This window comes from Esox lucius, chromosome 16 (assembly GCF_011004845.1).
Source record: "Esox lucius isolate fEsoLuc1 chromosome 16, fEsoLuc1.pri, whole genome shotgun sequence".
Lineage (NCBI taxonomy): Eukaryota > Metazoa > Chordata > Actinopteri > Esociformes > Esocidae > Esox > Esox lucius.
The window spans coordinates 27,830,105-27,855,798 of NC_047584.1; the positions used below are offsets into that span (position 1 = coordinate 27,830,105).

The window sequence follows — 25,694 nt, forward strand, 5'->3', positions numbered from 1 at the left end:
TGTAATATTCAGTTGTACATGCACGTTTTACAAATAATACGAAATACGTAGATTTATTTTTTAAACGATACAAAAACATTTCAGTTTAAATAGAGACATCATGCTATCTTATGTTAGCACATCTGCTTCACATCTTTCATAGGAGACTATAGTACTGAAAACATGATTTTTAATAGTTCAACTGCTGATTATGTGAGAAAGGACTTGATCAAGCTTGAAGTATAAAACATTAAACATGTTTACAATAAACGTGTTACATTAGTAAATTACAAACGCATACCATGTAAATCTGAATGTACTATTCAGTGAAATGCACATTAAATGTATTATTTGAAGGTAATTATGCAAAATGGTTATGTTGTTAAAAATGATTGCCACTGTGTAAGTACTGTAAATAAGATATGTCTTCGTAAAACTGCCACACTTTGCTGGATCATTTAGCATGGATATTACATTGATATTCTATTACGACTGGCAAACAAATCGTTACAGTTTTTGCAGGTTAACGACATGTGCCAATAGTACAACGCTATCATAAAATGATGTACTTAGCAATAGAAACAGGCATATGGGGCATGACAGTAAGCCCAACGCGAATGCGCTCGGTCAGGAGAAAACCCGATTGGCACCAAATCATACATTTGGTTAATGTCTCAAAGAGCCTCAGATTACTTCCATCAAATCCTAGGTCTCCCATTGGATTACGATCAAAGTATGAGTAAAATCTGCGTCCAACTGCAGGGCCGCTGACGGCTAGTGATTGTAAACAGTAACGCGTTCTGATTGGTCTAGAGTCTACAGTGACTGTACTCCATAGACCAATCAGAACGCGTAACTGTCTACAGTCTTTGCAGCCACTGTAGACTCTAGACCAATCAGAACGCGTAACTGTCTACAGTCTTTACAGTCCCTGTTTCCCGATTGCATATTTTTTTGTAGTAGGGGACTTCGTTCGTGCTCAACCCAGATCTTTACAAAATTAAAAGATTTACCCTGTAAGCCACCTCGTGGACAAGATTAGACAGAAATCAATTTTGATTGATTTGCTCTCCCTTGCAGTTTCCCAATGTTAACTTTTTAAACTTTTGGAAGAATGCTGAAATATACTCTATTTTAATTCATAACATATATTCAGATATAATACGATAATTTGACTTCAGTAGGGTTTATGCATAAATACGTACACTTACAGCTGAGAATTTTTTTCTCCCACTTATTACTGCAGCTCACTTTGTATTCGGTTGGCACGTGTCTGCCGGTAGCTGTGGAAGTCCAAAGCCATCTAGTGGCTGGTGGTGATGGTTACACCAAGTTTTACTGAGTGTAGAACACAAGCACGAGAACACAGCCATTACACAAAATGCCAACAATTGTGTTTAACGTTCGTTCATTTGTTTGCATACTGATTTTAGCAGTTTGATAACCCGCCGACTAATGTGCTATCAAACCGTATCAGATTGACGTCCGTGTGTACCAATTTACAGCGTTTCTACAGCGTTGCATGATGGGATAATCACAGTCCACTCGTATAATCTAGTAAAACGCAAGTAATCAGTTTTCCCTGGTTTTGTTTGGAACTGCATTCAGAAACGTCATTAAAACCATGTCTACAGGATGTGTTGTTATCAGAAGTCGAAGTTGTAACCGTAAGTCAAAAACGCTTGCGCGAGAGTCTGGTCCCCTGGACCGACGTGTACAACTCATACTTACCTGGCAAGGGAGATACCGTGATCAAGAAGGCGGTTCACCCAGGGTGAGGCTCAGCCATTGCACTCCGGCTGTGCTGACCCCTGCGAATGGGGATGCGCCGTAGAGTAGTGCAATTGCCCCTGATCGTGATTGGCTGGAAGTTTGGAGCGTGGGATAAGTAATTATATGGTGTTTGTCAGTGTGTGAGTTAAACAGAATTAATTGAACTTCAGGACAGATTGAACTGATAGATGGCAATAACTGCTTCCATGCCTCCTATTTAGTTTTTTCCCAAGGAATTTAATGTTGTTTTGTGGCTTTACCTTTTCTACTAAAATATGTGCAAAATGATCTGATTTCATTGTGCTATTGGCACATTTCCTTACCTCAGTTACTTTATCTGTGTCTTTATGTTTTGATACATACAAATATAACCCCATTGTTCAATTCATTAATTGATATTCCACAACTGTTACTGTAGCACTGACCACTTTAATGAATAAAGTGCATGTATATTGGGGAACACTTATAAAAAACACAGCACTACAGTGTAGACAATATAAGTTAGACAATATAAAATGTCATAAAATCAAAGCCTATTTACCATATGTACAATGCAACCGTCCCATATTTACAGATTTATTACAACATATTTATATTACTACAACTTGTCAACAACAGAGGTGAAGTGTTCGTAGCTGCTGTACACTTTGTTGTCCAGACCTTTTGATGGGGACATCATATTTGTAGGGCAGAAACTCTTTTTTTTGTATTTTTTATGTCCCTGGGTTGTTTGGCCACAGAGTGTACAGACAGGGAGATTTTGCACCCTTGACACTTTGGCTCCTACTTCTGAGGAGTGTTCCTTATGCTTCCGCTTGAATTGCGTAGCTCTTGCCCAGAATGAAGTACTACTGTGTGCTGTGCCAATTGTAGTAGGCATTTTGGGCAGAGTTGGAGGGACTGATTTAGGTGGACCATCAATCCCTGGATTTGCCTCACTAGCAGGCATTATGGGCCATGTGGAGGGGCCAGCAATTCCTGGGGTTGCTGTAGATGCAGAGAGGGAGGGCACAGGTCTGGTGATGGTAGAGGGGGCGTTGGGTTTTCTCACTGGTGGTGGCAGTAGCAAATGTGGCATCGGTGGCTGAGGCCGGGAGAGTGGTGCCATCATATCTGTCCTTCCCTTTAACACCTTGGTCCCTGCTGTGCTGGGTGTGGGCACATATTCCATCAGGGGGTAGTCTGGTGGAGGGAGGACTGCAGGCTGATGTGGTGCTGGTGGAAGGTCTGCAGATGAGATGGAGGTGGTCTTAGTGATGGTGGAGGGCTGTTTTGTGGCGTGCAAGTTGAGGAGCCTCTCTTGGCGACGGATAAAGTCCTGCACAGTCTTGCTGTTAATCTTGGGTAGAGGAATGCCTGCTTTGCACAGGACTGGATCCTCCACTAAAATCCGGTGCTGGACTCGCTCGTACGCCTTCAAGATGGTTCTCTTCTCAGGACTGTTGCGAGAGCCTTGAGGTGAGCGCAACCACAACAGTTTCACCAGCGTGTACATCAGCCTGTTGTGCTGAGCACTGATGTCCTGTTGCGCTGGTGCGTAGCGCTTGGCCATCTTTACCCTCTGTATCAGAGCAGCGTCAACAAGATCGTCCCTTTTTGTGCGGCAGTAGAGGGTGTTGCCCCAGTGTGTTCTGTACAACTGGTTGAACTTTTGTGGCTGCTTGTCATGCTCCTCCACGGCATTCCAGGCTTTAAGGACCTGGTTTCTCTGCTCGGTGGTGAGTGACAGCTTTTCTTCTGCCAGGCCAATCTCCACCAGCACAGAGCAGAACATTTCCAACTTAGGAAAGCCAGGAAGAGGGTTTGGACTGCAGGCATCCTCCTGTAAAAGAAAAAGCCATATGAATGTGGTAAGTTCAAATATGTTGTCTTTTTCAGTAACTGGTGCATTGTATTTCATTCTAGCAGACACACGGCTACTCACAAAGGCCGGAGGGTGAACAGTGGCGGTTTCGTCGCTGGTGAGTGTGATGTGGGGCAGGACGGCATCCAGCGCACGGTCGTGTGCCTCCACATCGCTCTGGTACGCCTCGTCTGCGTCATCTGGATCAGGCTGCCCAGGTCGGAGCACCTCCTCTTCTGGACCAGGTCCATCGTTGACAATGTCCTGAAGAGAGAAGGGCCCAGATTCCCCCGTGCTCTGGCTGAACAGGTACTCCAACCCGAGCAGCTCGTTGGAAGAGACATCAGCAGGGGCCCGGAAATTCTCCTCCACAGTCTCTCCGAACAGCTGCTGACAGCGAGCGTTGAGGCGATCAATCAGCGGCGCCGAATAGGTCCTGTGGTGCCGTCCTTTGCCACCAAACACGGCATCCCCGCTCCTGTCAGAGTTCCACCGTGCAATGCCACTGATCAGGTAAACCTGATAGGGCCGTGCTGCACAGTGGGGACCTGAAAATCAAAATTGAAGGTATTATACAACAGTTAGTTCCACTTTTTCAACTAATTAGTTTGATTGGACAATGGGCATTCCATGAGTTCCTATATTGAGCGTTACTGCACGGGGACTTTTAACTACATGTATCACTCCGCTTTACAGGTGTTCTAATAAATGTTTTGTTTGTGTTGCTTGGCAAAAGTCAAGTCCGAAGTCCAGTTGCAGATCTTTTTGTGTTGGCGGAGGAAAATAAATGATTAAAAAAAGAAACAAATCATAATCTGTTGTGGCTTATTACTGTTAACTAATAAATGGCAATTGTAGAATGGTTGTATTAAAGCTATATCCAAATCACAGCTGTGATATATTCAGTACAATCGCACCCCCTCTCCTGTCATTATTGCTTAATGACAGGGTCACATATTTAATTTGTTACAAGTATAGAGAATACACCTGTGTACCTGGAATCATGTTCGGCAGAGCTTTGTGGAATCCTTCCAGGCTGTTGCTTCCACGCAGACATTTGTAGTAGGGTAGGTCCACATTGTTAATGGTTGTGGTACGCGCCACCCTATACATGTTCATGTCTGGTGGATCCTGGATGCACTCCAGGTGTCGCTGCTGGCCTGCCCACATCTCATCAATGGCCTCTGTAAATACATACATACATGCATGCATACAGTGAGTTATGTTCACTTTGTATGCAACTCTATCCGTATCAATGTTGTAATAACTTTTTTGAATGAGGTCTTTTATACCAGGTGTTTTGAAAAGGCTCACTCCGCTCTCGTCCAGCCCTGCGGGACCTTTCAGCTCCTCAATGGCCAGATGGATGAGCCGGAATGTTTCCTGAGCTCCCAGTGTGACCCTTCGCACGTGGTGTTTGAGGTGCTCCCTGGTAATGTAGAGGCGGACAATATCCTCATCTGACACAGTCATCAGCGTTGCCGGGTCCTTGGCTCTCATGGCCTTGATGAGCAGCTCCAGGTCTGAGCGGTTATAGGCCAGCACTCCCCCAGCTAGCGCAGACTTGAATGCAGCATACTTCGAGTGGGACTCTGTGCGTATGGCTGCATCAAACCGGTGGATCCAGTGAAAGATGTCCAGACGCACAACCATCCCGTTGTCCACCCAAGGCTGGAACAAAATCCCCAGCGCTGTTGGGCCCTGCGCACGGCAACACCCACGGTCCACGTATATAATTTTTGGGACTGGTTGATTGGCCAGCCGGAACCTCTCCATGACCCCAAGGCACATCGGTTTCAGCTTCTCTGTGGACTCCTCACAGGTCAGCACAAATGAAACTATCTGGGAGTGCTCGTTTCCGATGCTGGTGAACCACTCAGCTGAGCCTCCACCCTCCCCAGACAGCTTCTTCACCACCTAAAACATGTCAAGTGTGCATAATGAGATAACCTGTTAGATTTTATTGATATGTGATTTTTCTTAATCACTTTACAACAATGTGAAAATGGGTTCAATTTAAAACTTAATAAAAAACCAGACAATACTGCAAGATGTTTTGCATGATTTACATACTTTCTTGGTGGAATCCATTTTCAGCACAGTGCCAAAAGTGGAGAGGATCTGGCTCCGGTAATCCTGCACGTTGCTGGCCTCCGCCAGCAGGAAGGCGTGGCGCAGGAGCCGCGCGGAGGGGAGCTCTCTTGGAGGAGGTGGAGCCTGGAAAGTGTGCCTTAGTGCAGAAACGATCCCTCCAGGTTTCACGACAGTCATGAGGAGTGTGGTGTACAGGTCCTTACGCTGAAGGTACTCTTCAACGTGGTTCTCCTGTATCTGCCGCCACACCTTGACCATGGTGTTCCCTTCCGTCCGGTCCCTCAGAAGGCGCACAACAGTCCTATCCACGCCACGCCTATAAGTAGAGTCACAATCAATATGTTCAGGTGGATTTGAGTGACACTTCCAGGTCTGTCAAACGCACACATTATGTTCAGTATACTCACTTGCTGGTGAGGATGGCAGGGAACATAGCTTGGTGAGCCTCGCTAAGCTGGGACAAAATAGCGGCATCCCACGCAAGCCACCGACCCATTGTGCCACCTTCTCCGCTTCTGGCCGCTTTTGTACATGGTCCACAGCACAGGACCTCAGTGAGCATGGTGTACCAGGTGGACACGTCACAGATGTGACGTACCTAAAGTACATATGGGGAGAAAATCCTATAAAAAAAAAGGCCAATAGCAGGATATGGCTTTCTGTGCTCTTTTTTTGTCTTGCATGTTTACATACATAGTAATAAACTAATGTAAAAACTCTAACAAAGGTGAAGTGAGTTATACCCGGTGGTGATAGCCAGACTTGTAGAGGTGCACGTTCCGTCCTCTACCCAGACACTGATCCCCTCGAGGACACTTCAGGGAGTACCTCCACACTCCAACAGGACGCCACACAAAAACACGACTCCGAAAAAACTGTTGTGGAGTTGGCGGGGCACCCCTGACGTAGCCGGGAGGTTCTTCTGGGTAAAACCACATGCGGTCCGATTTCATCACCCGTCGCCTCCTGAACAGACCACTTTTGTCCTTATAGATTTGAACGGGTGTGAACAGCCCTCTTTCATTGTGGTCTTTGAGCCAGGAAATGTCTGCAGATGGGATGCCATTGGGGTTTTCCCACAGACGCACCCAACCCTCTAGCTCCACCTGCAACACACAACACATACAAAACACACTTAGTTATTACTTATTATTTTACATTACTTTGGTTAGTACAAATGAATGTCAAAACATACAACCAATTAAAAAAAAAAAAAAAACCAACATGTTAAACAAATTGTTCTCCTTGACATTGTTTGCATATAATGTGAATTTTACTTACAGGGGAGTCACTCAGAGGTGATTCCGTGGGAAAAGGCTGACCCTCATGATCCTGTGCTGTGGACGGGGACTCTGTGAGTTGGCCAGGGGGCTCGGGCTGTTTGGGCCGGACAGGGGGCTCGGGCTGTTTGGGCCGGACAGCGGGCTCGGTCTGCTTGGGCCGGACAGGGGGCTCGAGCTTCTTGGGCCGGACAGCGGGTTCGAGCTTCTTGGGCCGGACAGCGGGTTCAAGCTTCTTGGGCCGGACAGGCGGCTCGGGCTGCTTGGGCCGGACAGCGGGCTCGGGCTTCTTGGGCCGGACAGCGGGCTCGGGCTTCTTGGGCCGGACAGCGGGCTCGGGCTGCTTGGGCCGGACAGCGGGCTCGGGCTTCTTGGGCCGGACAGCGGGCTCGGGCTGCTTGGGCCGGACAGGGGGCTCGGGCTTCTTGGGCCGGACAGGGGGCTCGGGCTGCTTGGGCCGGACAGGGGGCTCGAACTGTTTGATTGTGTCTGTGGGAATTTCCCAAACAAAGTTGTTTTGTATAATTTTTAAATTTTTTACGGTTTCATGTCTGTTTACTCTGTAACTCCCCTACCTTCAACAGCCTGGCTTGCAGCTAACAGTTCACTGTCGTCCCCTGGCCATAATGAAGGATCACACTTGGAGGTGCTTGCCTGCGGTTGCTGGACAACAAAATGTATTGTAACTATATAGATTTTATGATGTACCAGCTTTTAATTATCAAAAGCAAACAAAAACATTTAGTGATTAAAATATCTCTAATATGAAAATAATTTACCATGCTATTCTGCTCTTCCCATTACATACAACTTACTTGCTCCTTGTCAACAATATATTTCCTGAACCGCTTCATCTGCACACTTGTGATGTGGGTCACTGGTGTGTGCAGCCACCTCCTCACAGAACTGTATGCTTTCTTTATAATCTCCTTCTCCTCCTCACTGAATAGCTCTGGCCTGTCCTTTTGGGTGGGGTACTTGCTGTAGAGAGTCCACATCTCCTGAAAGGTGCTTTCCTCAAACCCTCTCTGACCATAAATACACCTGTCGATGTTGGCCTCCAGGAGAATGCAGACTTGTGGGAAACTCTCTGCATATTCATTGAGGTAGTCTTTCACTCCCTGGTTCACTCTCTCTCCCTCCCTATGTTGGGTGGTCTCCTCTGATCTGTGCTTGTCAAGTATACTGCCATTTATTATAAGCATGCCATTAAAATTGTATAATAAATGCATTGCCTCCAATGGTATTAAATATAATATACTTACTACTTCAAGTAGCCCACATCGTTTTCCACAAGCCAGTGAAAAGATGCGTTTTCATACTGGCCAAATGGTATCACCAGCTTTCCCAGGCACAGCTGACGCGAAGGAGTGTGGATACCCTCCGCTCGAAGGAGCTTCTCTGCATGAGCCAAGGCTGTAGCCTGGTTCCGCAGCTCCTGTGGAGGTTTGGGAAAGAGCATCCTTTTCTCCCGATAGTAACGGGCCTCTTTTGTCGCCACCAATACGGCCTGCTGACGATATGGAGGGGCATCTGGGTTGATTACGCGGATTACTGGGCTCGCCATCTTCATTGACATACAAAACTGACAGTGACAGTAAACTCAGCAAGATCGTAACAGTGGGTCTCCGAAATGGCTCGATCAAGAGAAAAACTAGACCAATTCGCACAAAACAAAAACGTTGGTTAAGGTCTCCAAGGGTCTCAGATAACTTCCACCAAATCCCAAGACAATGAATGATATACGAATAAAGTAATGAGCGAAAGTCGGGTCCAAATACGGGGCTAATGCGATTTTTGCGAGGCTGCTAATGAGATTTTTTTTCAAGTGACGCAAGCGACTGTAGACAGTTACGCGTTCTGATTGGTCTAGAGTCTACAGTGACTGTAGACTCTAGACCAAACAGAACGCGTAACTGTCTACAGTCGTTGCGCTACTGTAGACTCGACCCCTGCGAATTTCCCAAATGTGGAAATCTCGATTGCATAATTTCTGGTAGTGGGGGACTGCGTTCGCGCTCTCCCCTGATCTATATGTTAAAGGAAAAAAGTGTTGTGGACTAATGACTTCACGCAGGAAGCTTGAAAGTCTAAACTGTGTATGGCCTTATTATGCACAGTTAAGGTAGGTCCTGATGTTTAGTGAGCTTGGGGTTCAATATTTCCATTACATTTCCCCCATCTCTCTATATCACTATACTGTATTGTTCTCCATTCACTTAATCACTCTATATCTCTGTGTCTTTCAATATCAATATACTGCACTGTTCACCATTAACCGTTTGAAGCGTACCATCACACCTGTGTGATCAGGCTAGAGTGGTCCCTGAAGCACCGTTGTGATTAGAACGTCTTGTTTAGAATGTACCATTAGCATGCCAAGCTACAAGTAACGTAACAACGGCTGGTCAGACCGCGCTGTTATTTACTCACATTTAGCTCCAACAGTGTTTATAACATTATTTCCTGATAGTAATTGTTTCAAGACCACCCTATGATGTTAACCAGGTAGAAAGCATTCAAATCGGGACAGGAAGTGTTACTTATGTACCAACAGACAGCCAACACTTATACACAAAAACAAATTATATTAGCGATTACAATAGAGCATCTTAACAAGAGCTGACAACCCATCAAAACCATTGTAAAAAAACCTTCTAGAAGTTATGTTACCCGTTGAGGGTGCCGCTATGCTTTATATATAGTTCATTCATTGTCACTGCACTGATTTACTGGTCACGCTTTGTTAGCTAGTGGTTAGCTGAAGTTTGCTAGTGGTTAGCTGACATTTATTAGCTAGCTACAGTTATACATCAACTAACTTTTGCAGCTCTTAGAATTTGAGTCAACGAGAGAAGCTTGCAATGCAATGTATGTAGTGTTCCTTACCTGGCAAGGTGACTGTTCAAATGCTGGAGTGAGTTCAAATGCTGTTCTGAAGTCACATGCAAAAAAACTCACACTGGGGGCTCAGTTAGGAATATTTGAAACTCACGTGTGAAAAGGTTAACTATATATCTCTGTCTCTCTAAAATAATATTCTGTACTGTTCTCCATTCACTCTATTTTTCCATGTCTATGTTAACATATTGTAGAATTGACAGCTCACTCAGTCACATTCCACCTCTCATGTCATGTGATCATGTCTGCAGGGCAGCTCACTGGGAAGTGGAATGTCACCGGAGAGATCACTCACTTGCGTGAGTGATTCTCCATTTGAATAAAATTCCATCATATGGACAATTGTGTGTGTGCATGCATGCATGTGTGCGCGAGTGTCTGTGTGTTTCAGTTTGTAAGACCTATTTCATCTGTAGAGTACAGGATGTCGTGTCGTCAGTAGGATACAGACCTGTGGTTGGAAAATTCCACTAGCTTTTCCAAACTGGCCAGGCTTTCCTAAGAAATTTAAATTGGTGGTGGTTTCCGAGTACACAACCAAGAATGAAGGATCTGGAGAGATTCTTCATGGATTTATGGTATCAGTGTTCTCACCACTCATCAAATATTATAGGATCAGATTCAGTGCTGTTGTCCTGGCATGGGGAGGGTGCACAAAGTACTGACAAGTGTTTTTATGAATATTTATTTACGATTAATAATGTATTTCTCTCTCATTTGGGGTGAAAAACAAGCTTAAAAACAACAATTACATTGTTTTCTAATCTTTCCCATGGGTTTCAATAATTCTGGAGATCATTGTAGACAGGTATGATTTCACTTGTTGCAACCAAGCAACCTGCTGCTAACATTATTCGGTATAACAAACTTTTAAAGACCAAGAAAGTTACTGAAGATTACTGAAATTCCTGAAGGTTTTCCAGAAGTACTTCCTAGATAGGGCTCACATAGCATTAAGACTCATCAAAGCTGCGTGGCTTTCAAAACACAATCTTATTCCTCGCACTCGTTCTCCAAGGCTGAAACCACGACCTGCTTCAGTCTGGCGCCTGTCCTCCTCTCTGGCCTGGCACTACTTGCAGCAGCACTTGATGGCTGTCACAGAGAACACACGGTCCCAGAGGAGTGGGCGTGTGGCGTGTGGCGTGTGGCGTGTGGCGTGTGGCGTGTGGCGTGTGGCGTGTGGCGTGTGGCGTGTGGCGTGTGGCGTGTGGCGTGTGGCGTGTGGCGTGTGGCGTGTGGCGTGTGGCGTGTGGCGTGTGACCTGTAGGGAATTAGCCAGGGTGTGTCCAGGGGCTGCCAGTATTGTCGTGGTGCCAATGTTGGAGCCTAGCGCCAGAGGGTACAACCTCTTGATGCTGATCACTCCAATACCTACTTACACACATACACACACCACACACACACACAACAGGAAAATGTATGCTAATTTCCAGTGAGCGGGCAGTGACGGAGTACAGCAACTACCAATGGCAGGGCAGATGTTCTCCGCACCTTGAAATCCCTTATTTTTTCTACTCGGTAGCTAAAAAACATTGACAAGAGAGAAACTTATAATACAGGTGTCCTGTTTCCCCATTATTGAGGATGCTTCTCTGGCTTCATACAGCGATATAATTCTAAAAATTGATGCATGGAAGGTTTCAGAGGTCTTTGGGATCACAGGTGAGTAATACAAGCATAACGTAAAACAAAGTAAATTGCAATTTGAACATTGACAAATCATTGACTTGACATCATCATAATACGTTTTTTGTAGTGGAGTCATGCAAATACTAAATACTTATTACTATTTGCAGAGACAGGTTTGTCCCCTATACTGGTTGACTGGTTGTTGCCGGCATAAATTATGAAGATACTCCCAGTCCGAGCAGGCAGTATGCACGCCAGGTTCGGCTCAGTGAAAGCTTGCCAGAGATTGAGCGATTTGCAAGTTGAGCGAGTGGACAGTGTGCATGTAGGATAAAAGTTCACAAGGATCTTGGATGATAGGCAGGCTTTCTTCAGCCTCCTCAAAAAGTACAGGCACTGCTGTGCCTTTTTGACAAGAGCTGAGGTGTTGAGTGTCCAGGAGAGGTCCTCAAAGATGTGGACAACCAGAAATTTGAAGCTGGACACATGCTCCACCTTAGTACCCTCAATGAGGACTGGGGTGTAGCTGTAGCTTTTAGACTTCCTGTTTTCGTCTGCAAACTGATGGTGTTGAAACAATGTACAGGAACGCAAGTGGTAATACAAGAGAGGGCTCAGCACACAGCCTTGTGTTACACCAGTGTTCAGGATCAGGGTGGAGGAGGTGAAGTTGTCTAACCTGACAGACTGGGGTCTGTTGGTTAGGAACTCAGGAGCCCAGTTGCAGAGAGAGGGGCTGATCTCCTGGTCATGGAGTTTGTTGACCATCCTGGAGGGGACGATAGTGTTGAAAGCTGAGCTGAAGTCTATGAATAACATTCTCAAATATGTGTTGGTTTTGTCCAGGTGGGTCAGGGCAGAGTGTAGAGCCATGGAGATGGCGTCCTATGTAGACCTGTTCGACCAGCAGGCAAACTGGTAGGGAACCAGTGTTGGGTAGAGGCAGGACTTATGGTGGGCCAGAACCAGTCTTTCAAAGCACTTCATGATTGTGGGGGTGAGTGCAATTGGTCGGAATCAATTCAGGCTAGATGTGGTGGAATGTTTTGGCACTGGCACAATGGTTGTGGTCTTGAAGCATGTTGGGACAACCGCCTGGGCCAGTGACAGGTTGAAAATGTCGGTAAAGAACTCGACCAGCTGCCCAGCACATGCTCTGAGCACACGCCCAGGGACGCCATAAGGACCAGCAGCCTTGCGTGTGTTCACCCTGCTCAGTGCAGACGACACTTCTGCGGTGGATGGTCTGAGTGGGGGGAAATCTCAGGGAGTTCCGTTTTTAATGGCTGGCTCTTTGTTGTCCCTGTCAAAGCTTCCACAGAACCTGTTCAACTCGTTGGAGAAGGAGACATCGCTGGAGGTGGGGTGCGGTTCTTTGGCCGGTAGTCAGGGATGGCTTGGATGCCCTGCCACATACGACGAGGATCAGAGTTGTTGTTGGAGTTCTCTTCAACATGCAATTTGTGGTCATTTTTAGTCGTCTTGATGCAACTTTTCAGGTTGGCCCAGGATGAGCTGTAGGCCTCCACATTGCTGGGTCTAAAAGCACTTGGGTAGTAGGAATAGTGAGAGATGGTCAGATTGACCCAGGTAGGGGAGGGGAATGGCTTTGTAAGCCTCTGGAATGTTTGCATACACATGGTCCAGTGTATTGTCTCCTCTGGTGGGGCAGGAGACATTTTGGTGGAATTTGGGAAAAAACTCAGATTTTAATGATTGAAGGCCCCTGCAATCACCAAAACACCAGCTGTGTGTTTTGTTTGCTGTTTGCTAATGGCAGCCTGCAGTTCTTTCATCGCTAGCTTAGCATTAGCATCCGGGGATATGTAAACTGCCATAACAACACTAGATGTAAACTCTTGAGGCAAGTTAAAGGGCCTGCATCTAATCATTAGGTATTCCAGATTGGTTGAGCAATGACTTGGTTAAGTTAGTGTTTGTACATCATGTTTTGTTTTCATAAATGTACAGTCCACAACCTCTTGTCTTGCCGCAGTCCATTTCAATCCTATCTGCGCTGAAGATATCGTGGCCATCCAGCTCAATTATTTTGTCGGCTAGGTTCTTGTTAAGCCACATTTGCGTTAAAATCATGACTCTGCAATCCATAATCCACTAGTGTGAGATGAGTCTCAGTTGTATTTCATCCATTTTGTTTGCCAGTGGCTAGGTAGTGAAGGCCCGATGGGGGCCTTCGCATTTGCCTGGCCCAAGTGCCTCCACGCATCCCATGGTTTTGTTTATGATTCCGACCGATTCCGGGGTGTCCTTAGAAGTTGTGAAAACCTCTTCCAGTGCATTGTGCTCCTATGTCTAAAAGCTCTTGTTGGCTATAGCAAGTGTATGCTAAGCTGTACTGAGTGGATAAGCTTAGAAATGTTAAGTAAATTACTGGGAATTTTCAAAAACTGGGTAGATGCTGAGCTGTGATGCACACGAGCCGCCATCTTGGACTTTTTGCTTTCCCCATCTCTGTAACAAAGGAAAAGCGAAAAATAAATATCAATTGAATCAAACAATGGCATAACATTAGTTCAGAACCAGCAGGCTACGGCTGATTTTAAGATTTTAATGTTGACATAGGAGGAATTACACAGACCCACTGAATTATTTTACATACCTACCCATTGCCTAACATTACAACAACAAAGAAATTGACTGTCTGTCTTATGAGTCCTATGAACAGAATCAACTAGCATTTCTTTTACATATTAATCAGGGGAGAGCGCGAACGCAGTCCCCCACTACCAGAAATTATGCAATCGAGATTTCCACATTTGGGAAATTCGCAGGGTTCAGCACAGCCGGAGCGCAATGGCTGAGCCTCACCATTTTTTTTTTTTAAATACATTTTATTTAATTCTCAACAATTGTATACATTACACAACAAACATCACTTTAAACAAGTCATGTTGTACATTTCAACAATGAGTTGTAAATATATCAGACAGGACTCTTGTCATTGGTTCCTTTGGGACTTTCCACAGAGATGTTACTACTGGAATAGACAATGTTTTCCTGTCAATCAATACAAAATCTCTCACGGATGTTAAAATCACTGAAATTACAGATGGAGGTGGGATTATGTGTTTTTTAAAAACTACAAGATTCCTGGCTTTCCAAATGCATTCTTTTGCACAATTATAACCCACCATCTTAGCCACAGGTGAGAAGAGGGGTGGCTGAATTCCCCATACATCATGTATTGTTCACTTAAGGGTTAATAAAGGTCAACTAACCAGGCATGTAATAAAGACCAAACCTTTCTAACATAGGGGCTTGTCCAAAATATATGTCTAATTGTTTCTTCAGCCCCGCAGTCCGCTCTTGGGCACCTAGGTGCTGCGGGTACAATGTCTTCTTTCAAGGAAAACCTTTGTTGGCAAGCATTCATGCGCTATTTGCCAAGCAATGTCCTTATGGATGTTCAACAAGAAGACATGGTTTACATCATTCCATACAGAAAGTGTTTGGGCTTCATTAAAAACCCAACAGGGGTTCATCTGGTGATCTCTGAGTATAACAATGTTTCTATAGTTGAGCGATTAAACTGATCAAGGGGGACCTTTTTAACCTTAACGTTTTTAAAAACTCTCAGGGCTTTGTTATAGTGATATAGAGAGATGAGGGACATGTAATGGAAATCTTAAACCCCAAGCTCACTAAATATCAGGACCTACCTTAACTGTGAGAAGTAAGGCCATACACAGTTTAGACTCAGAAGCTTCCTGCGGGAAGTCAGTATCACACCACGCTTTTTTTCCTTTTACATAAAGATCAGGGGAGAGCGCGAACGCAGTCCCCCACTACCAGAAATTATGCAATCGAGATTTCCACATTTGGGAAATTCGCAGGGGTCGAGTCTACAGTAGCGCAAGCGACTGTAGACAGTTACGCGTTCTGATTGGTCTAGAGTCTACAGTGACTGTAGACTCTAGACCAAACAGAACGCGTAACTGTCTACAGTCGCTTGCGTCACTTGAAAAAAAAATCTCATTAGCAGCCTCGCAAAAATCGCATTAGCCCCGTATTTGGACCCGACTTTCGCTCATTACTTTATTCGTATATCATTCATTGTCTTGGGATTTGGTGGAAGTTATCTGAGACCCTTGGAGACCTTAACCAACGTTTTTGTTTTGTGCGAATTGGTCTAGTTTTTCTCTTGATCGAGCCATTTCGGAGACCCACTGTTACGATCTTGCTGAGTTTACTGTCACTGTCAGTTTTGTATGTCAATGAAGATGGCGAGCCCAGTAATCCGCGTAATCAACCCAGATGCCCCTCCATATCGTCAGCAGGCCGTATTGGTGGCGACAAAAGAGGCCCGTTACTATCGGGAGAAAAGGATGCTCTTTCCCAAACCTCCACAGGAGCTGCGGAACCAGGCTACAGCCTTGGCTCATGCAGAGAAGCTCCTTCGAGCGGAGGGTATCCACACTCCTTCGCGTCAGCTGTGCCTGGGAAAGCTGGTGATACCATTTGGCCAGTATGAAAACGCATCTTTTCACTGGCTTGTGGAAAACGATGTGGGCTACTTGAAGTAGTAAGTATATTATATTTAATACCATTGGAGGCAATGCATTTATTATACAATTTTAATGGCATGCTTATAATAAATGGCAGTATACTTGACAAGCACAGATCAGAGGAGACCACCCAACATAGGGAGGGAGAGAGAGTGAACCAGGGAGTGAAAGACTACCTCAATGAATATGCAGAGAGTTTCCCACAAGTCTGCATTCTCCTGGAGGCCAACATCGACAGGTGTATTTATGGTCAGAGAGGGTTTGAGGAAAGCACCTTTCAGGAGATGTGGACTCTCTACAGCAAGTACCCCACCCAAAAGGACAGGCCAGAGCTATTCAGTGAGGAGGAGAAGGAGATTATAAAGAAAGCATACAGTTCTGTGAGGAGGTGGCTGCACACACCAGTGACCCACATCACAAGTGTGCAGATGAAGCGGTTCAGGAAATATATTGTTGACAAGGAGCAAGTAAGTTGTATGTAATGGGAAGAGCAGAATAGCATGGTAAATTATTTTCATATTAGAGATATTTTAATCACTAAATGTTTTTGTTTGCTTTTGATAATTAAAAGCTGGTACATCATAAAATCTATATAGTTACAATACATTTTGTTGTCCAGCAACCGCAGGCAAGCACCTCCAAGTGTGATCCTTCATCATGGCCAGGGGACGACAGTGAACTGTTAGCTGCAAGCCAGGCTGTTGAAGGTAGGGGAGTTACAGAGTAAACAGACATGAAACCGTAAAAAATTTAAAAATTATACAAAACAACTTTGTTTGGAAAATTCCCACAGACACAATCAAACAGTTCGAGCCCCCTGTCCGGCCCAAGCAGCCCGAGCCCCCTGTCCGGCCCAAGAAGCCCGAGCCCCCTGTCCGGCCCAAGAAGCCCGAGCCCCCTGTCCGGCCCAAGCAGCCCGAGCCCGCTGTCCGGCCCAAGAAGCCCGAGCCCGCTGTCCGGCCCAAGAAGCCCGAGCCCGCTGTCCGGCCCAAGCAGCCCGAGCCGCCTGTCCGGCCCAAGAAGCTTGAACCCGCTGTCCGGCCCAAGAAGCTCGAACCCGCTGTCCGGCCCAAGAAGCTCGAGCCCCCTGTCCGGCCCAAGCAGACCGAGCCCGCTGTCCGGCCCAAACAGCCCGAGCCCCCTGTCCGGCCCAAACAGCCCGAGCCCCCTGGCCAACTCACAGAGTCCCCGTCCACAGCACAGGATCATGAGGGTCAGCCTTTTCCCACGGAATCACCTCTGAGTGACTCCCCTGTAAGTAAAATTCACATTATATGCAAACAATGTCAAGGAGAACAATTTGTTTAACATGTTGGTTTTTTTTTTTTTTTAATTGGTTGTATGTTTTGACATTCATTTGTACTAACCAAAGTAATGTAAAATAATAAGTAATAACTAAGTGTGTTTTGTATGTGTTGTGTGTTGCAGGTGGAGCTAGAGGGTTGGGTGCGTCTGTGGGAAAACCCCAATGGCATCCCATCTGCAGACATTTCCTGGCTCAAAGACCACAATGAAAGAGGGCTGTTCACACCCGTTCAAATCTATAAGGACAAAAGTGGTCTGTTCAGGAGGCGACGGGTGATGAAATCGGACCGCATGTGGTTTTACCCAGAAGAACCTCCCGGCTACGTCAGGGGTGCCCCGCCAACTCCACAACAGTTTTTTCGGAGTCGTGTTTTTGTGTGGCGTCCTGTTGGAGTGTGGAGGTACTCCCTGAAGTGTCCTCGAGGGGATCAGTGTCTGGGTAGAGGACGGAACGTGCACCTCTACAAGTCTGGCTATCACCACCGGGTATAACTCACTTCACCTTTGTTAGAGTTTTTACATTAGTTTATTACTATGTATGTAAACATGCAAGACAAAAAAAGAGCACAGAAAGCCATATCCTGCTATTGGCCTTTTTTTTAATAGGATTTTCTCCCCATATGTACTTTAGGTACGTCACATCTGTGACGTGTCCACCTGGTACACCATGCTCACTGAGGTCCTGTGCTGTGGACCATGTACAAAAGCGGCCAGAAGCGGAGAAGGTGGCACAATGGGTCGGTGGCTTGCGTGGGATGCCGCTATTTTGTCCCAGCTTAGCGAGGCTCACCAAGCTATGTTCCCTGCCATCCTCACCAGCAAGTGAGTATACTGAACATAATGTGTGCGTTTGACAGACCTGGAAGTGTCACTCAAATCCACCTGAACATATTGATTGTGACTCTACTTATAGGCGTGGCGTGGATAGGACTGTTGTGCGCCTTCTGAGGGACCGGACGGAAGGGAACACCATGGTCAAGGTGTGGCGGCAGATACAGGAGAACCACGTTGAAGAGTACCTTCAGCGTAAGGACCTGTACACCACACTCCTCATGACTGTCGTGAAACCTGGAGGGATCGTTTCTGCACTAAGGCACACTTTCCAGGCTCCACCTCCTCCAAGAGAGCTCCCCTCCGCGCGGCTCCTGCGCCACGCCTTCCTGCTGGCGGAGGCCAACAACGTGCAGGATTACCGGAGCCAGATCCTCTCCACTTTTGGCACTGTGCTGAAAATGGATTCCACCAAGAAAGTATGTAAATCATGCAAAACATCTTGCAGTATTGTTTGGTTTTTTATTAAGTTTTAAATTGAACCCATTTTCACATTGTTGTAAAGTGATTAAGAAAAATCACATATCAATAAAATCTAACAGGTTATCTCATTATGCACACTTGACATGTTTTAGGTGGTGAAGAAGCTGTCTGGGGAGGGTGGAGGCTCAGCTGAGTGGTTCACCAGCATCGGAAACGAGCACTCCCAGATAGTTTCATTTGTGCTGACCTGTGAGGAGTCCACAGAGAAGCTGAAACCGATGTGCCTTGGGGTCATGGAGAGGTTCCGGCTGGCCAATCAACCAGTCCCAAAAATTATATACGTGGACCGTGGGTGTTGCCGTGCGCAGGGCCCAACAGCGCTGGGGATTTTGTTCCAGCCTTGGGTGGACAACGGGATGGTTGTGCGTCTGGACATCTTTCACTGGATCCACCGGTTTGATGCAGCCATACGCACAGAGTCCCACTCGAAGTATGCTGCATTCAAGTCTGCGCTAGCTGGGGGAGTGCTGGCCTATAACCGCTCAGACCTGGAGCTGCTCATCAAGGCCATGAGAGCCAAGGACCCGGCAACGCTGATGACTGTGTCAGATGAGGATATTGTCCGCCTCTACATTACCAGGGAGCACCTCAAACACCACGTGCGAAGGGTCACACTGGGAGCTCAGGAAACATTCCGGCTCATCCATCTGGCCATTGAGGAGCTGAAAGGTCCCGCAGGGCTGGACGAGAGCGGAGTGAGCCTTTTCAAAACACCTGGTATAAAAGACCTCATTCAAAAAAGTTATTACAACATTGATACGGATAGAGTTGCATACAAAGTGAACATAACTCACTGTATGCATGCATGTATGTATGTATTTACAGAGGCCATTGATGAGATGTGGGCAGGCCAGCAGCGACACCTGGAGTGCATCCAGGATCCACCAGACATGAACATGTATAGGGTGGCGCGTACCACAACCATTAACAATGTGGACCTACCCTACTACAAATGTCTGCGTGGAAGCAACAGCCTGGAAGGATTCCACAAAGCTCTGCCGAACATGATTCCAGGTACACAGGTGTATTCTCTATACTTGTAACAAATTAAATATGTGACCCTGTCATTAAGCAATAATGACAGGAGAGGGGGTGCGATTGTACTGAATATATCACAGCTGTGATTTGGATATAGCTTTAATACAACCATTCTACAATTGCCATTTATTAGTTAACAGTAATAAGCCACAACAGATTATGATTTGTTTCTTTTTTTAATCATTTATTTTCCTCCGCCAACACAAAAAGATCTGCAACTGGACTTCGGACTTGACTTTTGCCAAGCAACACAAACAAAACATTTATTAGAACACCTGTAAAGCGGAGTGATACATGTAGTTAAAAGTCCCCGTGCAGTAACGCTCAATATAGGAACTCATGGAATGCCCATTGTCCAATCAAACTAATTAGTTGAAAAAGTGGAACTAACTGTTGTATAATACCTTCAATTTTGATTTTCAGGTCCCCACTGTGCAGCACGGCCCTATCAGGTTTACCTGATCAGTGGCATTGCACGGTGGAACTCTGACAGGAGCGGGGATGCCGTGTTTGGTGGCAAAGGACGGCACCACAGGACCTATTCGGCGCCGCTGATTGATCGCCTCAACGCTCGCTGTCAGCAGCTGTTCGGAGAGACTGTGGAGGAGAATTTCCGGGCCCCTGCTGATGTCTCTTCCAACGAGCTGCTCGGGTTGGAGTACCTGTTCAGCCAGAGCACGGGGGAATCTGGGCCCTTCTCTCTTCAGGACATTGTCAACGATGGACCTGGTCCAGAAGAGGAGGTGCTCCGACCTGGGCAGCCTGATCCAGATGACGCAGACGAGGCGTACCAGAGCGATGTGGAGGCACACGACCGTGCGCTGGATGCCGTCCTGCCCCACATCACACTCACCAGCGACGAAACCGCCACTGTTCACCCTCCGGCCTTTGTGAGTAGCCGTGTGTCTGCTAGAATGAAATACAATGCACCAGTTACTGAAAAAGACAACATATTTGAACTTACCACATTCATATGGCTTTTTCTTTTACAGGAGGATGCCTGCAGTCCAAACCCTCTTCCTGGCTTTCCTAAGTTGGAAATGTTCTGCTCTGTGCTGGTGGAGATTGGCCTGGCAGAAGAAAAGCTGTCACTCACCACCGAGCAGAGAAACCAGGTCCTTAAAGCCTGGAATGCCGTGGAGGAGCATGACAAGCAGCCACAAAAGTTCAACCAGTTGTACAGAACACACTGGGGCAACACCCTCTACTGCCGCACAAAAAGGGACGATCTTGTTGACGCTGCTCTGATACAGAGGGTAAAGATGGCCAAGCGCTACGCACCAGCGCAACAGGACATCAGTGCTCAGCACAACAGGCTGATGTACACGCTGGTGAAACTGTTGTGGTTGCGCTCACCTCAAGGCTCTCGCAACAGTCCTGAGAAGAGAACCATCTTGAAGGCGTACGAGCGAGTCCAGCACCGGATTTTAGTGGAGGATCCAGTCCTGTGCAAAGCAGGCATTCCTCTACCCAAGATTAACAGCAAGACTGTGCAGGACTTTATCCGTCGCCAAGAGAGGCTCCTCAACTTGCACGCCACAAAACAGCCCTCCACCATCACTAAGACCACCTCCATCTCATCTGCAGACCTTCCACCAGCACCACATCAGCCTGCAGTCCTCCCTCCACCAGACTACCCCCTGATGGAATATGTGCCCACACCCAGCACAGCAGGGACCAAGGTGTTAAAGGGAAGGACAGATATGATGGCACCACTCTCCCGGCCTCAGCCACCGATGCCACATTTGCTACTGCCACCACCAGTGAGAAAACCCAACGCCCCCTCTACCATCACCAGACCTGTGCCCTCCCTCTCTGCATCTACAGCAACCCCAGGAATTGCTGGCCCCTCCACATGGCCCATAATGCCTGCTAGTGAGGCAAATCCAGGGATTGATGGTCCACCTAAATCAGTCCCTCCAACTCTGCCCAAAATGCCTACTACAATTGGCACAGCACACAGTAGTACTTCATTCTGGGCAAGAGCTACGCAATTCAAGCGGAAGCATAAGGAACACTCCTCAGAAGTAGGAGCCAAAGTGTCAAGGGTGCAAAATCTCCCTGTCTGTACACTCTGTGGCCAAACAACCCAGGGACATAAAAAATACAAAAAAAAGAGTTTCTGCCCTACAAATATGATGTCCCCATCAAAAGGTCTGGACAACAAAGTGTACAGCAGCTACGAACACTTCACCTCTGTTGTTGACAAGTTGTAGTAATATAAATATGTTGTAATAAATCTGTAAATATGGGACGGTTGCATTGTACATATGGTAAATAGGCTTTGATTTTATGACATTTTATATTGTCTAACTTATATTGTCTACACTGTAGTGCTGTGTTTTTTATAAGTGTTCCCCAATATACATGCACTTTATTCATTAAAGTGGTCAGTGCTACAGTAACAGTTGTGGAATATCAATTAATGAATTGAACAATGGGGTTATATTTGTATGTATCAAAACATAAAGACACAGATAAAGTAACTGAGGTAAGGAAATGTGCCAATAGCACAATGAAATCAGATCATTTTGCACATATTTTAGTAGAAAAGGTAAAGCCACAAAACAACATTAAATTCCTTGGGAAAAAACTAAATAGGAGGCATGGAAGCAGTTATTGCCATCTATCAGTTCAATCTGTCCTGAAGTTCAATTAATTCTGTTTAACTCACACACTGACAAACACCATATAATTACTTATCCCACGCTCCAAACTTCCAGCCAATCACGATCAGGGGCAATTGCACTACTCTACGGCGCATCCCCATTCGCAGGGGTCAGCACAGCCGGAGTGCAATGGCTGAGCCTCACCCTGGGTGAACCGCCTTCTTGATCACGGTATCTCCCTTGCCAGGTAAGTATGAGTTGTACACGTCGGTCCAGGGGACCAGACTCTCGCGCAAGCGTTTTTGACTTACGGTTACAACTTCGACTTCTGATAACAACACATCCTGTAGACATGGTTTTAATGACGTTTCTGAATGCAGTTCCAAACAAAACCAGGGAAACCTGATTACTTGTGTTTTACTAGATTAAATGAGTGGACTGTGACTTTCCCGTCATGCAACACTGTAGAACTGCTATATATTGGTACACTCTAACATCTATCTGATACGGTTTGATAGCACATTAGTCGGTGGTTTTATCAAACTGCTAAAATCCCCTTAGTGTACAATCAAATAAACGAACGTTAAACACAATTGTTGGCATTTTGTGTAATGGTTGTGTCCTCGTACTTGTGTTCTACACTCAGTAGTACTTGGTGTAACCATCACCACCGGCCACTAGATGGCATTGGAGCATGGGACTAGATGGTGCCAACTTGTTGGCTTAATGAACAAAACAAAGCGAGCTGCATTAACAAGTGGAATCACGGGTTTCTTTCACAAATGCGTCAGTGGAGAGCGCAAACCCCACTACCAGAAATTGTGCAAACAATTACGTTACGATTGGTCTACAGTGACTGTAGACTGTATATCAATTGTAACGCGTTACTGTCTACAGTCATTATCATCAGTTGGTTTAAATCTACAAAACACACCTTCTCAGCCAACTATTAAAACCGTTTTCTTCTGTTTCTCATTTGAATATATTGCCTTATTTAAACAATAATATGTTTAGTTTAACTGTATGAAACGCCGTATAAGGAAATGTAGGTGTTGTAAAAAAACAGTTAAAATTCTTAACAACCCTAAAGCTTCGTTCACACCAGACACGGCAATCTTTATGCGTTCCGGCGGAAGTCCATTCATTTCAATAGAAAGCAATCCGCACCGCTGCGTCTAATCTACCGTACTCGGCCAGATTTGGTTGCGGTACGGCAGGTGTGTCGCATGAGTTGAAATTTTCCAACTTGTGCGGTGCTTTTCCGTACGGTATCAGAAACTGAAGTTGATGTGCCACCGAAGAAGAGCTAATATGTATCTGTCCCTGATGTTTCTTCATTTCTTCCTACAGTCGTCTTCTAATAGTGAAAAAAATATATGTATATTATGCACTTTAAATGTGTTGATTATTCATACTTTCTCTAGCTCTCTACCACACCTAGCAGGTTATTAGCCTATACAACGTTACGTGACAAACAAGAGCTGCTGTTGCTAGCATGATGAGCTAGCTATAACAAATTAAGAATTTCACAACTCAACAAACCTAGCTGGCATCTTTGCTTGCATGGCTACACTTTTCCACGCAGCATTTTTAACATTTGGGTCTTGGTAAACGTCCGAGGTAGTATCATACAAACAAGGGTGGCTAGACACTAGCAAAATGAGGCTCTCCTCCCTCTTTGCGATACTGGTTATGAAGATGCAGAAGATTGATTGCGTTTTTTGCGTAGATTCATTGTGATGTTTGCGTTAAATTACCGTACGGTAATTTTATGCCGTGTCTGGTGTGAACGAGGCTTTAGGTGTTATTTTCTATTGGGATAAGAATCCGTGGGGGCAAATAACCCCATCGGGAGCATATTACCCCAGTGGTTGGAGAAAAAAAATCCCTTTCCTAAAAAATACATTTCATAAAATTAATCTTCAAATCTTTTAATTATTCTGTCAACTGTAGCCATTTATTTTACTTTATAATCCTTTTCCCTATGCATAGCTATCTTTAGCATACAAAAAAATCTCAGAACTTTTCTTTTTTGTTTCAGTAAATAGACATTGATCTTAGGGCACTTGCCCCATTATACCCTACACTTACTGCTGAGAAAAAATGTATTCCACTTAACTGCAGCTATCTCTGTTTTGTAGATTAAACCAACGATGCTGACTGTGCGATAGTGACTGTAGACAGTAAAGCCTCGTTCACACCAGACACGGCATAAAATTACCGTACGGTAATTTAACGCAAACATCGCAATCAATCTACGCAAAAAACGCAATCAATCTTCCGCATCTTCATAACCAGTATCGCAAAGACGGAGGAGAACCTCATTTTGCTAGTGTCTAGCCACCCTTGTTTGTATGATACTACCTCGGACGTTTACCGAGACCTAAATGTTAAAAATGCTGCGTGGAAAAGTGTAGCCATGCAAGCATGAGCAGAAGCTTTCTCAGTTTATGTTTCATTGTAGTAGATGAAATGAAAACGTCATCCAGGCTGTATATATATATATATATATATATATATATATATATATATTCCCTCAAATATGATTTAACCAATCAGGTCTAGGATATGTCTCGCTCAAATATTTAGCGTTTCAAACTTTGATCTGGTAGGCTATTACAAATAATTAATGAGCTGTCAAATCTATTTTTGCAATCCCATAAACCCGTAATTGAAAGCTACATATTAGCTCTTCTTCGGTGGTACATCAACTTCCGTTTCTGATACCGTACGGAAAAGCACCGCACAAGTTGGAAAATTTCAACTCATGCGACACACCTGCCGTACCGCAACCAAATCTGGCCGAGTACGGTAGATTAAACGCAGCGGTGCGGACTGCTTTCTATTGAAATGAATGGACTTCCGCCGGAACGCATAAAGATTGCCTTGTCTGGTGTGAACGAAGCTTAACGCGTTCTGATTGGTCTACAGTCACTGTAGACTCTAGACCAATCCTAACGAGTTTCTGTCTACAGTCTTTGCACTACTGTAGACCCGACCTACCTAAATGTGGAATTCTTGTTTGCATAATTTCTGGTAGTGGGGCACTGCGTTTGCGCTCTCCACTGACGCATTTGTGAAAGAAACCCGTGATTCCACTTGTTAATGCAGCTCGCTTTGTTTTGTTCATTAAGCCAACAAGTTGGCACCATCTAGTCCCATGCTCCAATGCCATCTAGTGGTCGGTGGTGATGGTTACACCAAGTACTACTGAGTGTAGAACACAAGTACGAGGACACAACCATTACACAAAATGCCAACAATTGTGTTTAACGTTCGTTTATTTGATTGTACACTAAGGGGATTTTAGCAGTTTGATAAAACCACCGACTAATGTGCTATCAAACCGTATCAGATAGATGTTAGTGTGTACCAATATATAGCAGTTCTACAGTGTTGC

General features: G+C 45.4%; 2 protein-coding genes and 5 pseudogenes across 2 annotated transcripts; 3 read left to right on the forward strand and 4 right to left on the reverse strand.

Moving 5' to 3' along the window:
* Window positions 1-1,651: 1,651 nt before the first annotated feature.
* On the reverse strand, window positions 1,652-8,764 carry LOC114829731. Its single transcript, XM_034286780.1, has 12 exons — window positions 8,235-8,764; window positions 7,785-8,154; window positions 7,545-7,632; window positions 6,971-7,458; window positions 6,433-6,795; window positions 6,097-6,287; window positions 5,669-6,005; window positions 4,888-5,512; window positions 4,591-4,779; window positions 3,677-4,143; window positions 2,692-3,574; window positions 1,652-1,710 (listed from the first exon to the last, which is right to left on the reverse strand). Exons 1-12 carry the CDS (start codon window positions 8,546-8,548, stop codon window positions 1,652-1,654), a joined length of 4,374 nt encoding a protein of 1,457 aa, XP_034142671.1. The 5' UTR covers window positions 8,549-8,764.
* LOC114828828 lies at window positions 1,703-1,830 on the forward strand (annotated as a pseudogene).
* Window positions 8,765-8,816: 52 nt separating the features above from the next.
* LOC114829808 lies at window positions 8,817-8,997 on the forward strand (annotated as a pseudogene).
* A 5,221-nt stretch (window positions 8,998-14,218) lies between these two features.
* Window positions 14,219-14,362, reverse strand: LOC114828831 (annotated as a pseudogene).
* Window positions 14,363-15,280: 918 nt separating this feature from the next.
* On the reverse strand, window positions 15,281-15,462 carry LOC114832475 (annotated as a pseudogene).
* A 54-nt stretch (window positions 15,463-15,516) lies between these two features.
* On the forward strand, window positions 15,517-22,600 carry LOC114832432. The gene is made up of 11 exons (XM_034286781.1): window positions 15,517-16,045; window positions 16,648-16,735; window positions 16,822-17,282; window positions 17,457-17,819; window positions 17,965-18,155; window positions 18,247-18,583; window positions 18,740-19,364; window positions 19,473-19,661; window positions 20,109-20,575; window positions 20,678-21,560; window positions 22,542-22,600. Exons 4-11 carry the CDS (start codon window positions 17,610-17,612, stop codon window positions 22,598-22,600), a joined length of 2,961 nt encoding a protein of 986 aa, XP_034142672.1. The 5' UTR covers window positions 15,517-16,045; window positions 16,648-16,735; window positions 16,822-17,282; window positions 17,457-17,609.
* LOC117592839 lies at window positions 22,422-22,549 on the reverse strand (annotated as a pseudogene).
* Window positions 22,601-25,694: the final 3,094 nt, after the last annotated feature.

What these genes read in the sequence shown, in the direction of transcription:
- LOC114829731 (XM_034286780.1), bottom strand. Translation starts at nt 8,548, where the DNA reads ATGTCAATGAAGATGGCGAGCCCAGTAATCCGCGTAATCAACCCAGAT. An exon ending in CCTGCCATCCTCACCAGCAA is followed by an intron (nt 6,006 to 6,096) that starts GTGAGTATACTG and finishes CTCTACTTATAG; the next exon opens with GCGTGGCGTGGATAGGACTG. An exon ending in TCTGCCGAACATGATTCCAG is followed by an intron (nt 4,144 to 4,590) that starts GTACACAGGTGT and finishes TTTGATTTTCAG; the next exon opens with GTCCCCACTGTGCAGCACGG.
- LOC114832432 (XM_034286781.1), top strand. Translation starts at nt 17,610, where the DNA reads ATGAAATCGGACCGCATGTGGTTTTACCCAGAAGAACCTCCCGGCTAC. An exon ending in CCTGCCATCCTCACCAGCAA is followed by an intron (nt 18,156 to 18,246) that starts GTGAGTATACTG and finishes CTCTACTTATAG; the next exon opens with GCGTGGCGTGGATAGGACTG. An exon ending in ATGGCCCATAATGCCTGCTA is followed by an intron (nt 21,561 to 22,541) that starts GTGAGGCAAATC and finishes CTCCCTTGCCAG; the next exon opens with GTAAGTATGAGTTGTACACG.